A 14,541-nucleotide genomic window follows, 5' to 3' on the forward strand; every position below is an offset into this window, starting at 1 on the left:
GTAGGAAAGTATTAGAAACCCTGGCCAGTTTTTTTTTTGCTCTCTGTATCCCTATTGGGTAGATTTACCTTCTCTATTTGACCTTTTAACCATTGTCACTGAGACAGAAAGTAATGGAAAACCGAAAATTGAACAACTGTTATCAGAAGAGGAAGTGATAGGAAATCTTCCAATGGGGACATCTGTTCTATTGACACCTGACCAAGAGGGGGCTTCCTCTGACTTTTTGACATTTTCTCTCAAATCCTACTGATTCTCTAGGGACAGCAATAAAGGGAACTCTCCCCAACGGGACACAGACAACAAAAAAGTGTACAGAGATTTTAACCCTTCCTGACTCTATCAAAATAAATAAATAAAGCTTTGGCTATAGATATAACTGATCATACATCTTGTTAATTTCTGTTAAAGTTTCAATATTATCTGCCATCATCACAGGTGAGTTTTTCAAGCATTCAATTTCTGTATAAAATAGGAAACTCATGTATTTGATCAAGCAGCATTTATCCAGGCTGCTACTCCCATATCTATGAGATATTCACAGAGAGTGCCAGTCATTGGCTATTGGGTAAACAGTGATAGGACATGTTGGTAAATCTTGTCGGACTGATGGTATTTTCTCTTGATAAGCCAGTGTCAGGTTGGGTCTGCATACCTTTTCCCCCTCAAATAGGCTAAACACAAATCCTTGTCCAACCTAAGGCCCCTTTCACACATGCTGTCCGTTTGTCCGTTTTTCATCCATCCGTTGACGGATGAAAAACGGACATCAATGCATCTCTATGTAAAAACGGATGACAACGGATGAAAAACTGATGTCAACTGATGACAACGGATGAAAAACTGATGTCAACTGATGACAACGGATGAAAAACGGATAACAACTGATGAAAAACGGATGAAAAATGGATAACAACTGACGAAAAACGGATGAAAAACTGATGACAACTGACGAAAAACGGATGAAAAACTGATGAAAAACGGATGAAAAACTGATACATTTGACGTGACTGAACTGATGAACTGAACGGACTGTATGTGTGAAAGGGGCCTAAGTCCTTGTGTTTAATGACGTATATGCAGAAACCAGTACCTGGGTGAAATTGGATCATGCCTTCATGCCCTTTTGTGTCTATTGATACCTTAAGATATAATACTGATTGTAGCTTTGTAGATTTTTGCAACCCCGAAAGTGCATGGGCAGAGTATATAAATGACCATCAGATACACAGTTTATCAATCTATTTTCAAACAAGCCAATATTTACAGTCTAAATAGGAAATTTACTAATGCTTCAACCCAAAACTGCATTCTTTGTCTTGTCAGTAGTAGACAAATAACACACCAATGACTGATTGCTTTCTTTACTCTAATGTAAAGATCTAGATCAAATAAGCATTGCATGTTAACGAAGAACGCTTTATCTTAACTCACTGAGATCTTGGTGAACACATAGAGCAGCAGTGAAAGAACAGAGAGGTAGATCCGTATCCGGTTTCCACCAAAACGTTTCCTCAGATACTCTGGCATTGTTACCACCTGGCAGGAAAACATAAGGGTGATCACAGACTGAATGACACACGAAGTTCTACACAAAGCCTACACAGATGCAGGTTTATTATTAGAAAATGATTACTCTGAAAAACAAAGAGTCTAAAAAACATTAATCTGATTGTTTTACGTTTATTGTCCAAAAGATGGATCATTTATTGCATTTATGGTTCATGTTAAATCACCAGCTTAAAAATCAAAGAATGCTAAAATTATACAGCTAGTTGCAATATCCACAGACACTTTGGGGTTGATTTTCCAAAGGTAAATAGGCTGTCCACTTTTAAAGAGAAGTTGCACTTTGCAAGAAAATTTTCCTTATAGCTTAGTGAACAAGGTGAAGTGCTGCTGACTTCCATCAGCCAATATAATGCTCCCAAAAATGCTATCTTTTTTTTTTTTTCCTTGCACAAAGTTGGGCAAAGAACAACACTCATATGAAACATGCGGTAACCCATGTCAACCAATTAGATTTTCCATTTACTAAAATATAATGGCTGAAAGATTAACTCTTATTGGTTCCTATTGGTTACTGAACTTTAGTTTATGCACGCTTTGTTGAATAAGTCTATACAAATTAAAGTCAGTTAGCCATGTTTTAGTATAGTATAGGCTGGACTAGGATTGTAAAAAGACCTGGGGCACCACAAGGAGGGTAAGGAGGGCAAGGAGGGCAACTGCTTCAGTTGAGACAAAGTTGAGAAAGTCTGCCTCAGACACTTTATGATAATTTTTCCCGTGTCACTAGTGAATGTCTACCAGATACCTCAGCACAAAAGGTCACTTTAAAAAATGGAAACTTTTCCATTACATATGCTTTTTTTGCATATATATTATAGACAAAAACCAGGGGTTTGTAGTATGTAATGGAGGGTGTAGGGGTCTGTAGTCAGCAACTCAGTATTAGTGGTAAGTAATATGTAACCTACAGTGCAGTGATCAGTATTATGTAACAAAGAGTGCAAAAGTTAGGAGTATGTTATACAGAGTGTAAGGGTCAATAGTATGTTATGCAGAGTGTAAGGGTCAGTAGTATGTTATGCAGACTGTAAGGGTCAGTATTAGGTTATGCAGAGTGTAAGGGTCAGTAGTATGTTATGCAGACTGTAAGGGTCTGTAGTATGTTATGCAGAGTGTAAGGGTCAGTCGTATGATATGCAGAGTGTAAGGGTCAGTAGTACGTTATACAGAGTGTAAAGGTCAATAGTATGTTATGCAGAGTGTAAGGGTCAGAAGTATGTTATGCAGACTGTAAGGGTCAGTAGTATGTTATGCAGAGTGTAAGGGTCAGTAGTATGTTATACAGAGTGTAAAGGTCAATAGCATGTTATGCAGAGTGTAAGGGTCAGAAGTATGGTATGCAGACTGTAAGGGTCAGTATTATGTTATGCAGAGTGTAAGGGTCAGTAGTATGTTATGCAGAGTGTAAGGGTCAGTAGTATGTTATTCAGACTGTAAGGGTCAGTAGTATGTTATGCAGAGTATAAGGGTCAGTAGTATGTTATGCAGAGTGTAAGGGTCAGTAGTAGGTTATGCAGAGTATAAGGGCCAGTAGTATGTTATGCAGAGTGTAAGAGTCAGTAGTATGTTATGCAGACTGTAAGGGTCAGTAGTATGTTATTCAGAGTGTAAGGGCCAGTAGTATGTTATGCAGAGTGTAAGGGTCAGTAGTATGTTATGTAGAGTGTAAGGGTCAGTAGTATGTTATGCAGAGTATAAGGGTCAGGAGTATGTTATGCAGACTGTAAGGGTCAGTAGTATGTTATGTAGAGTGTAAGGATCAGTAGCATGTTATGCAGAGTATAAGGGTCAGTAGTATGTTATGCAGAGTGTAAGGGCCAGTAGTATGGTATGCAGAGTGTAAGGGTCAGTAGTATGTTATGTAGAGTGTAAGGGTCAGTAGTAGGTTATGCAGAGTTTAAGGGTCAGTAGTATGCTATGCAAAGTGTAAGTGTCAGTAGTAGGTTATGCAGAGTATAAGGGTCAGTAGTATTTTATGCAGACTGTAGGGGTCAGTAGTATTTTATGCAGAGTGTAATGGTCAGTAGTATGTTATGCAGAGTGCACAGAACAGGAGTAAGTAACATAGAATGCGGGGGTCAGCAGTATCTATCGCATTGCGCAGAGGTCAGTAGTATGTAACAAAGAGTAATGCTGAGGGCAGTGGTCAGGAGTAAATAATGCAGAGTGCAGTGGACAGGAGTAAGTGACACACAATGCAGAGGTCAGGTGAAGTAACACACATCCCAAAAAACAGAAACACCTCTCTAAGCTAAAATAACCCCCAGTGGCAATTCCCCCTCCTCCTCTAAAATCCACTCACCAAACCTCAGATACAGAGAAACCTGACAGAATGAATAAAGTTCTACCTAATCATCCCTCGGCTGTGTCATATACCATGTAAGAGCTGAGTTACAATCCCAGGATTTCCCTTGGCTTTGCAATGCCCATTGCCACTACATCTAAGGTCAGAGAGGTGTGGGCAGGGATGGGAGCAAAACGAAACTAAAAAAAATGGCATGCAGTTGCGGCTCCTGGACACGTAGCCAGAGATGCAGACACCTGCCTTAAATGGTCAGTGATAGCACTGCCCATGACTATAGATCAGTGATGTCTAACCTAAAAAGGCCCAAGGGCCACATTTGTTTTCACAACTCCATTGGTGGGCCGCATCTGAATCAGGCTTTCTTTTTGTACATTTTCCAATCCAAAAATATCAGATGATGACCAAATGTATCATAAAAAAACAGGAAAAGACAGGCATATAACAGGGATAACCCCCTCCATCCGCAGGGGCCCCTCTGCTTACCTACATACTGCCACTCCACCCTTCTCTCACGAGTCACACCTGCCTTTATGGAAGTGTTTTGCTGCCACAGACACCACCATGGGTAGAGGAGTGTATCTCAGAGCAAAGGTGGAAATCATATATCCCCTTTCATTTGTGTCAGTGTCAAAAAAAAAAAAAAATCACCCCCCTCTTCTATGGTGTCAGTGACAGTGCCAACAATAATAAACACTCCCTTGATTTTGGTTATTTACAGTGACAACAAAGATAGATTGACCAGAGCCAGTTAGCCATGTTGTAGCATTATTATTATTATTATTTAAAGGAGAAGGCCAGCCTAACACTAAAATCCCTCCATCTACAGACATCCACAATCTAACACTAACCCAACTAACCCTGTTAAGAAGAAATCAGTATACATACCTTTTCTAAAGCCAACCCGATCCTATTCTGAGCTGTCAGCCGCAGCTTCGCTGTGGAGGCGGGTGCAGAGGACACAGCCGACAGCGGAAACCCCATAGTAAGTCTATGGGTGACATCACTTCTCATTCATTTCACAGCCATTGTTGGCTGTGTCCTCCGCAGAGCTTCCGTAACTGGAGACCAGACTGGAGCGGCTTCAAAAAAGGTATGTATACTGATTTCTACATTACAGGGCTAGATAGGTTCGTGTTATGACGTGGATGTCTATAGATGTAGCGATTTCAGTGTTAGGCTGGACTTCCCCTGCAAAAGGGATGGAAGAGGAAATAAATATATACATTGTTCATTTACATAAGGGTAAAGATTGGGGAAGGCTCAGGGGATGAAAGGCATGTTAGGATTTATTGGTGGGGGGAGGAATGTCCAATCAGCAGTAGGCTTGAACTTATCCAAGAAAGATACAGTATACTGTATGTTCGGAATGGAAAAATCAAAGTTTGCAGGGACATGTTGTGTAATTCAGGGATCTTAAACTCTCCTGAATGTTTAATATTTACTGTATAGCTTTGGAGTACTGACATTTTTTCACAGCACTTGCAGGTTATTATCTTTTCCGTTTCTGGTAATATTGAATAAAAAAAAAAGAAAGAAAAATGGCAATTAGCATTATGAAAAGTAAAAAAAAAATAAAGTCTCTCACCCCAGCTTTTACATAGATGGGTACAAATACCCAGCCGAGAATTACCACAATAACCAGTGCCTGAAAAAAAAAAAAACACGATCATGTTAATAACTTATACTTATTTAAGTAATTACTTTTCTTTCTGTTAAAGGAAATTAAAAAAAAAAAAAAAATTGCCCTTCCCAACACATGGTAACTTGGTTTTTAAAGAAATGATGTAACCATAAACAAAGTGTCAGCATTACAATCCAAATGTATAGCTATGGTCAGCATAAAGTAGAAACATTCAAGTATTTACGTGTTTTTATATAGCAGTAAATGAACTTTGAAACAAGCCCTCACTTACCTCTATACCTGCAGGCACTATAGGGCAATGTGAAATTCACAGCAGAAGCACTGAAGTTGTCTAATTTGGTTATCTTACTGTACAGTAAAGTCATTTGGATATTCTTTATTAATCAATTGGCCATTTGGCCAAAGGTGAACCGTGGAAGATCTAAGGGAGGTTATATATGGCTCAACTTGAAGAGGCTTAAGGCCCTTCACACGATAAGAAAATCTGTAGGGAAAATTCGTCCGACGACCAATCTGTCGATTTTTGGATTGTTAATATGGTGCTTTTGACAGCCGATTCCGACTTTTCGGCTGACAAAATCCTGATGTGCAGGCTATAAAATTTTTATCATCCGTCAAAACAACGTCCGATTTTCGTCTCATTAGTACAGATTTCAACGGAAAAAAATCTTAAGAGCAAGACTAGGCATGCTCAGAGACGAAAGAACACATACAAAGCAATCCAACACATGACATCACTTCTGAAGTAGAATTCTGTCGTACGGGAAAATAACCTCTTCACTTTCCACATCAGACTAGCATGCCACAAAAAACGGACGACAGATCGGTCGATAATCTGATCGTGTGTACGGGGCTTTACTCCCTGGATGTGTGATAGCCAATTGTCTGTAGGTATGCTTGTGCAGCTGCTGTCCGGACTTTTGGTTTATATTTAATGACAATGTTGTCATTCTTTTATTCTGTTGAATGGTGGAGGGGATCTAATAGTATTCAGTATATTTTGTATTTTATTACTTTTGATACGTAATCAAGAAAAGATATGTTAAATCGCCTAGTTCTCTGAAGGTAACCACCTTTTTAAAGCTTCTATTAGCCTTAGGTTTATTTGCTAATTGTCTTACCATCTTAACCCCATACTCTCTCCATAATAGCAATTTCAGCTCACTCCGTCTCCTAAATGAACAACTTCAGCTCACACTTTCACATTTTCAGACTTTTCCCTTTAACTGAAAGCCTTTACCATTCGATGGGCAGTGGCTAACGTGACGTCATCACGCACAGCGGCTGCCAGCCGAAAGAATCTATGTTGTTATTGGATAGTTCTGCAGCTTTGTATATATGCCTGTTTTAAACTATTTAAATGTGAGTGCACTATTTTATTATGTAATTAATGTAATTTTAATCGATATACTACACTATGAGGTTTGGTTTGCTTTTAAATCCACTTGCTATGTAAATGGGGTGGGATTGAAAGCTGGAACATGTTCTTTAACTACTTGAGCCCTGGAAGGTTTTATCCCCTTAATGACCAGGCATTTTTTTGCGATATGGCACTACGTTACTTTAACTGACAATTGTGACACTGTACCCTAATAAAATGTATGTCCTTCCTCCACCCCCCCCCCCCCCCAAATAGAGCTTTCTTTTGGTGGTATTTGATCATCTCTGTGGTTTAAATTTTGTGTGCTATAAACAAAAAAAAAAAGACCTACAATTTTGAAAAAAAAAAAAAACCCAATATATTTTACTTTATGCTAAAAAACATTCCCAAAAAAATGTAAAAATCTAATTTCTTTATCAATTTAGGCCAATGTATTCTGCTACTTTTTGGTAAAAAAAAAATCCCAATAACCGTATATTGATTGTTTTGTAAAAAAAAGTTAGTGTCTACAAACTATGGGATATTTTTATGGAATTTTTATTTATTTGTTTTTACTAGTAATGGCGGTGATCAACAATTTTTAGCTGGACTGCGACATTGCGGCGGACAAATTGGACACCTAACTGACACTTTTGACACTTTTTTGGGGACCATTGACACTAATACAGTGATCAGTGTTAAAAAATGCACTCTTACTGTATTAATGACACAGGCAGGGAAGGGGCTAACATTAGGGACGATCAAAGGATTAAGTGTGTCCCTAGGGAGTGCTTACTAACTGTTTGGGTTGGGGGTGGCTTAACTGGAGGAAGACAAAGATCCATGTTTCTGCTTCTCCTCTCTGACAGAATGGCGGTCTGCCTCTCCTGTGAACGATTGGTGGGTCCCGGTGGACATCGCATTCACTGGACCCGCTGATTGGCTCCTGCTGTGGGTGGCTTAACTGGAGGAAGACAAAGATCCATGTTTCTGCTTCTCCTCTGTGACAGAATGGCGGTCTGCCTCTCCTGCGAACGATCGGCGGGTCCCAGTGGACATCGCGTTCACTGGACCCGCTGATTGGCTCATGCTGTGTTCATTCACAGTGGGTGCTCGCCCCAGACCCTATGCACAAAATCACGTACAGGTATGTGACTTCTGGCAGGAAGGCCACCCTGCCACAGTATATCTGCATGGGGAAGTACATAAATAATTAAATAGCAACCATGCTGAGGAAGTGACCTCTTTATTCATTAAGCAGGAGGGCAGCCGCTTGGCACAGCAATGACTACTAAAGTGATTTCCAACTTTTACAAAGATTGGCCAAATATGGAACATGCATACTTACACTAGTCCAAGCTGGACCATAATAACTTAGTAAAAATATCCATGCCTACTGTAAACTAGGCTGGTTCACACCAGAACGTGGTGTGGGAAACCCGCGTTCTGTGCACGCTTCTAACAATGTTTCATCAAAGTTATTAGCTGCTAATCCGTCAAATTAGAGTTACCCAGTACTAGAAGATTAAAATGAAGATACCACTGGTAAGAGCGGATCCAGGAAAGTGTACACAAGAGCCCAGGCCAAACTCACCTACAGATGAGTGGACAAAGAAAGATCAAAAGGCTCAAGGTACAATATCCCCGAGCATAGATGATGCTCAAATTGTGCACTAACATTATGCAAATGTGAAAATGAAAAAGAGGGTGGGGCCACAGGAGTGCAAATCTTAGCAGTAAACTGTAATTAATTAGAAAGCTAAGATAACAAAAGGCGAACACATGCTGTACTATATAAGATATACCTTAGAAATGGTGGAAAGCCTGTCAGCTGTAGGAGAAGAAATAAAATACTTTTGCATCAGAGAACTGCTACTCAGTAGTTTCACAGACAGCTATGAGACACTTGTTACAGCACTTGATGCTCACCCTGATGATGCGCTTACCCTGGAGTATGTTAAAGCAAGCATGTTAATTAGTGTAAGTAAAAAACTGAAAGTGCAAATAGTGAAATACTTCTACAGCAGAAACAGAACCAACAAATGCAGTAAAAGTAATACGCATAGTGAAACACGTGACAGTTTTATGTGCAAAATGATAGGCCACTTATGGGCAGACAGTGGAATAAATCAACAAATAGAAGAATCTTCAGATACCGAGTGTGCCTTTCATTCCAAAAAGGGAACCTTATCATTTTCACCTGGTGCATGAACTCTGGAGCCACATGTTAAATGATCAATGGACCGATATTCAGTTTGATCAAAGCAAGACAGAAAGAAACACAACTGCTATGGTCTTAGAGGGAATAAGGGAGGTAATCTTCATTGCTCATGTGCATAGTTGCCAACTGTCCCATTTTTGGCGGGACAGTCCCGCCAAATAGGACCTTGTCCCAGCAATTTTATACTGCCGGGACTTGTCCCGGCAAGTGGGAGAGTGTGGGGGAGGCAGGAGGGGCGGTCTGACCTTATCTTGTCCCTGCGCTCTGTGGTGAATATCTATCCCAGAGTCATCAGAAAAATACCCATCAAGGATGTACTATATGTTCTCGCTCATGAAAGTAACCTCAGAGGTAATAGCTGTATTTTCACAAAAGGATAAGTATAGGTACAACAACGATTCCAATGCATTTGTAATTCTGTTAATAGGTGGTGGTGTTATGCATGTTAACAAGTTCTTTATAGTGGAACTAAATGTTTATGATGTCATTTTTTGTCTGTGTTCCTGTTTATCAATAAATGAGAAGGGCTTAGCCATGTGTCTTGACTGGTAAGAAGCATATCTGCAGCAGCCTTCCAACAATAATGTGAAGGATTCCTTTTATAATCTATGGACCTCTTGCTGGTTAATGCTATCACCATTTCCACACCTCCAAAGACTCAAAATTAGAAATAAAGGTACACTACTATTACAAAATGAATATTGATCATTTAAAGTTTCAGACACGATAATTCTTGATTTCACCATTGCCTAGACATGGATATAGGTTTCTGCAGGTCTGGGTCTACCTAGCTTCTCTTCACATTCGGATGTACCCGGCACAGCATATGATGATGCTTTCTAAGGGTGTCTGTGTAAGAAGCCCAAGCTACCTCAACTTCCATAATTTAAAAAAGAATTAGCCCTATTCCATGGGCCTTCTAGACCACCATACTCCTCAACTGCACCTTAACTGCAAACCTTGTTCTGGATGCTCTTCCTGACCAGACCTCTTACTAGTCTTGCCTTTTTGGGGCCATACTAGAATGCCATATTTGGGGCGAATAACATGCTGTCTAATTTAAAGTGAGAGTCTTAAATTTTTTCCTCTTTACTTTCAGCAGTGAAATGACAAAGAAAAAGCTGTGTCTACAAATTGTAGAGATGCCACCTCCGGAACCCTCATACTAGACTCCTTCCATCTCTTATATAACATTAATATTTTGTCCATAAAAATAGAAGTAGAGTAAAGAGACAACCCTGACATAGCCCAACCCTCCCATAAATTGTTTTGTCTTCATGCCAAATATGTGGACACACTCAATGTATGTACTGTATATGGTAAGATGCCCTTTCAGCAGGGCTTGACAAATTTTCCTGAAATCTAAGAGCTAGCTAAAAAAGTTAGGAGCCAGTTTTTTTTTTTTTTTAAACAAACAACCAAGCTTTATTTCCAAAAAAATAACATACTAAATTTACACATAAAGACGACTACAACCCCACTCTCCTCTATAGCGCAATCGGATGGAAACAGACTGTCTGTCTGTTTCCATCCGATGCCATCTGATCCGATCCACGGGATGGATAGAAAATAGAACCACCATCCATCTGCTTTTGGCGGACAGGATCAGATGGTGGCAGATTACTGCTCCATAGAAGAGACTGAAGGGTCCGATCAGGTCTGCCTGAAAAACTGACAGGCGGACCTGATCAGACAGCCCGTGTGAAAGGGGCCTTCGGCTGTGGCATGGCGATGAGGAAGAAAAAAAAAATTATATATTATGTAATATATAATTTTTTTTCTATAATAATTGAAAAAAAAAAATAGAAAAAAATAAATTATTTTTTATTTTTTTATAATTGAATAAAGAAAAATATATTTTTTTTAATAATAATAAAAAAAGAAATTTTTTTTTAATAATTAAAAAAAATAAATTAATAATAATTAATAATGATAACCACACTGCCTGTCCACTTACCTTTTAAGCAAAGGTAAGTGGACAGGGAGATGAAGCCTACAAAAACATCCCTCTCATCTCCTCTTGGGGAAGGAGATGGACAGGCATTGAGGACAGGCAGGGGAAACAGTCATTAGTTACTGCTTGTCAAACTCCCGGCCATCACAAGAGGGCGCCAGTTCCCCGTTCTCTCTCTCACTGAAGAAGGCCGAAAGGCTGCGGCCTCAATTTTCGGACAGCGCGGTAGTCCGTGCACTCGGTGAGTGGTTGGGGGGGGGCGCAAAAGGGACAGGACACCTCTTGCAGTGCACCCTAGGCGCCAGGTCACTAATTCTAGTCGCCAATGCGACCTGGCGCCTGGGGTTTGTCGAGCCCTGCCTTTCAGAAAACCATATTGAGATGGTTAAAGAAATTATTACAGTATCACAAGTGTGTTACAATAACTTACATTCCATTCAAAGCCTCCAATTACAATCCCACCAGCAGCTGCAGTACCTGCCAGACCAACAAAGTGCCCACTTCCGATGTTACTGGCAAAGAGGGATGCTCCAATCTAAAAAACAGAGAGCAAACAGTATTATACATTGTACTAAAAATGTAAAGAGCTTTAGAATAATAGTACATGTTTTGTAAAAGCATAATACCTAAATTGTATGTACCCTGTTGCTAGATTTGAAACTGAGAAACCACAGTATGAATTTATCCCTTGTATCTCAACCTATTGAAATTTTACATAAATTACCCAGACACCCTTCTATGTATATTTGGAATATAATTAGCTATGAATTTGAAATAAAAATGCAATCAATTTCCTTCCACTTTTTTAAATCTGGGCTAGACACATGACAAGAGAAGCCAATTGGAAGTTTTGAATAACACAAACTAAAGACTTTCTAATGACCTGAGAGTGACCTGTTTGTTCATGACCTCCAACCCTACCTGCAACTTAGTATAAAACAGGGGGGGGGGGAGAGCTGGAGCATTGTGTATATAAGACATGTAAAATTCATGTTAGTGGTCCGCAGGATTCAAAAGTGAGTGGTCTGTGAAGTCTGAGAGGTTGGTAAACCACTGCCCTAGACTGTCGATATACGGTTATTGAACTCTTGTGTATTAATTATCTTATAATTATTATCCTATTATTGCATATAATATAAAAATAAAAGATATAATGTTTATGAATGTTTAACAGGAAAGTGAAAATACAGTACATATATGTCATTGTAATTTATGAGATAAAGTTAATGGCATGTACAAGGTCCTCTGCTGGGCTGCATCTTACTTTATCTTAGGCTTGTTACTTCATATAGTCTGGGTCAGCCTTTTTCAACCAGTGTGCCCCGGCACCCTGAGGTGCCTTGAGGTTTCTTCAGGGGTGCCTTGGCAAAATGGCTAAAAATTGCCCAAAAATTGTTTTAAAAAATTGTGCACAATTACAACCTTCTAACTGCCAGCGTCCTAAAGATCATTGGCATAATCAGTTGATAAGGAGGATGTCAGTTACCTGCATATCATCCTTGTTTGACCCTCCCCTCCCCCTCACATTAGCTGAATGATAGAGAAAAACTGAGGGAGAAGGGAAACATTGAAATACTAGTCAGTACCAGTTTACAAAAGTGTATTTGCTTTGGAAGAATAAATCACCTCTAAAGTTGGGTGTCCTACTTGAACTTGTGGATGTTGCTCATTATGTAAGACTATTAGAATAGTTTTTACATTTTAGAATGGGGCGCCACGAGACTGTTCATAATTTTTAAAGGGTGCCTTGACTGAAAAAAGGCTGAGAAACACTGGTCTGGGTGACTCCTCTTATTTCTTCTCAATCACTCTCCATGTTTCCATGTATTAGATCATAAATGCACAAAGAGGGCATGAATATGCTATATTCTTTGAGTTTCCTAGGGCCTGGTGTGCACTGATAATTGAGAATTAAATATATTTTTAGTGATCCCACCAAAAAAAAAATTTTTGTTACAGAGTTGCCCAAAATCTGACTTGTATCTTAGTTCAATGTCTGGAAAAAATAGTAAGTCAATCACACAAGCAGGAAATTACATTTCTGCGGAAACATTCTGTACACCATCTGTGTACCTGCCCAGGTTGTAATATTGCATTGCATTTTTACATGTAGCACCCTACAGGTAGGTGCTAGGCAAAGGTATAGTGGGCCTTGTCTGCCTAACAGCAGGGCTGGGATTTAATAGTTAGGGTGTCATGGTTTCCATGGTTTGCGCCTGCTGAAGGGGGAGTCTCCCCACGGGCTTTTGTGAGAGGCTTCTCATAGGGCGGTGGAGGAAACCCAATCAGGGGAAACATCCAGGCTTGTAACTACCCCAGGAGGCAGATTATGCTGCAAAGGATTCTGGGAGTGGGTATAAGTTTGGGGGTGGCACATGACACAATGTCTTTGGCGGGAGAAGAGTCCCAGGAAGGAGAGTGCGGCTGTCTCTCCTCCTGTCTGAGGAAGGTGGATGTCTCGGGGTGTCGCCTGAGAGTCCAGAGAGTGCTGAGTGAGCTGAGGGGATCCGGTGTGCCGAGAGCCTGTGGAGAGAAAGAGGGGTCCAGTCCTAGGAAAGCCTACACAGGTCGTGAGTACTGAGGATTGCCCCTGGGGGTCTGCCTGAAGTTAGAGGGGACCACTCCGGAAGAGGTTCTGGGATCCAGTGTCAGCTAGCTGTAAAGGGGGTACCTGGGTTGAGGACCCTGAAGCTACAGAGGGGGTACATAGTCATTGAAGAGTTCAAGTTAAAGGGGGCTCCTGCGGTTGGGCCCTGAACTGTACAGAGTGTATCAGTTGCAAGTACAGCTATACAGAGTTCTACTTCATACTACCTCAAGCTAGTCAAAGCGGGGAACAGTATTCAGTGACTTCTACAGCACAACAGTGTCAGGAGTTCTACAGTTCTCAGTCCTGGATCTTCTGGACTAATAGTTGAGGATTCAGCACTTCTGTGTTCTACAGGATACTTACAGTGTAAGTGAGCGTTGGTTGTCGCCAACTGGCGTCAAGGAAGCGCCAACGGGCATTTTTCAAGAGTAAAGTCCCACATGTAATTAGTTCAAGCCTCAAGGAATATCCCACTCATTCCCTTCTCCCATCCCCTTTAATTTAAATAAAAACCACAAACAAAGATGCCGGAGTTGTCGCTGCTTCAGTTGTCACACCCAGGGACTCAGCTCACATGGGCTGGAGAGAGTATCGGTACTAATGGCAGACCGACATCAGGCCACAGGCCTGGAAACCTTGCTACATACAGAAAATTGCAGTGCTGTAGATTGAAAAGGAAAGGTCATTTTTTAAAAAATTCCGTTACTCTGTAACTTGCATAGTAATTGTGTATGCTACATTAATTTTTTTTCATTTGCTATTTTTTCCGACAAATGTGGAGCTACCCTTAAAAAATATTTTTTAAACTTTTTTTCACAATTATGAGATGGCATTTTTTGAGTGACAAGTACTTATAAAGATATCAGGGGGTCATTAAACTCCTAATGCCCTTTCCAG

At 40.2% G+C, this 14,541-nt stretch overlaps 1 protein-coding gene across 1 annotated transcript in view; it reads right to left on the reverse strand.

Moving 5' to 3' along the window:
- SLC5A1 (solute carrier family 5 member 1) overlaps positions 1-14,541 on the reverse strand; it is a 91,712-nt gene that overhangs the window by 50,858 nt on the left and 26,313 nt on the right. Inside the window, exons 3-5 of the mRNA XM_082254828.1 lie at positions 11,485-11,589; positions 5,463-5,522; positions 1,435-1,539 (exon numbers count right to left, since the gene is read on the reverse strand). Of these exons, the coding sequence (XP_082110954.1) occupies positions 1,435-1,539; positions 5,463-5,522; positions 11,485-11,589 (270 nt within the window). The remainder of the gene's footprint in view (positions 1-1,434; positions 1,540-5,462; positions 5,523-11,484; positions 11,590-14,541) is intronic.

The sequence above is a fragment of the Pelophylax lessonae genome (assembly GCF_965119305.1).
Source record: "Pelophylax lessonae genome assembly, chromosome: 1".
In the NCBI taxonomy this organism is placed as follows: domain Eukaryota; kingdom Metazoa; phylum Chordata; class Amphibia; order Anura; family Ranidae; genus Pelophylax; species Pelophylax lessonae.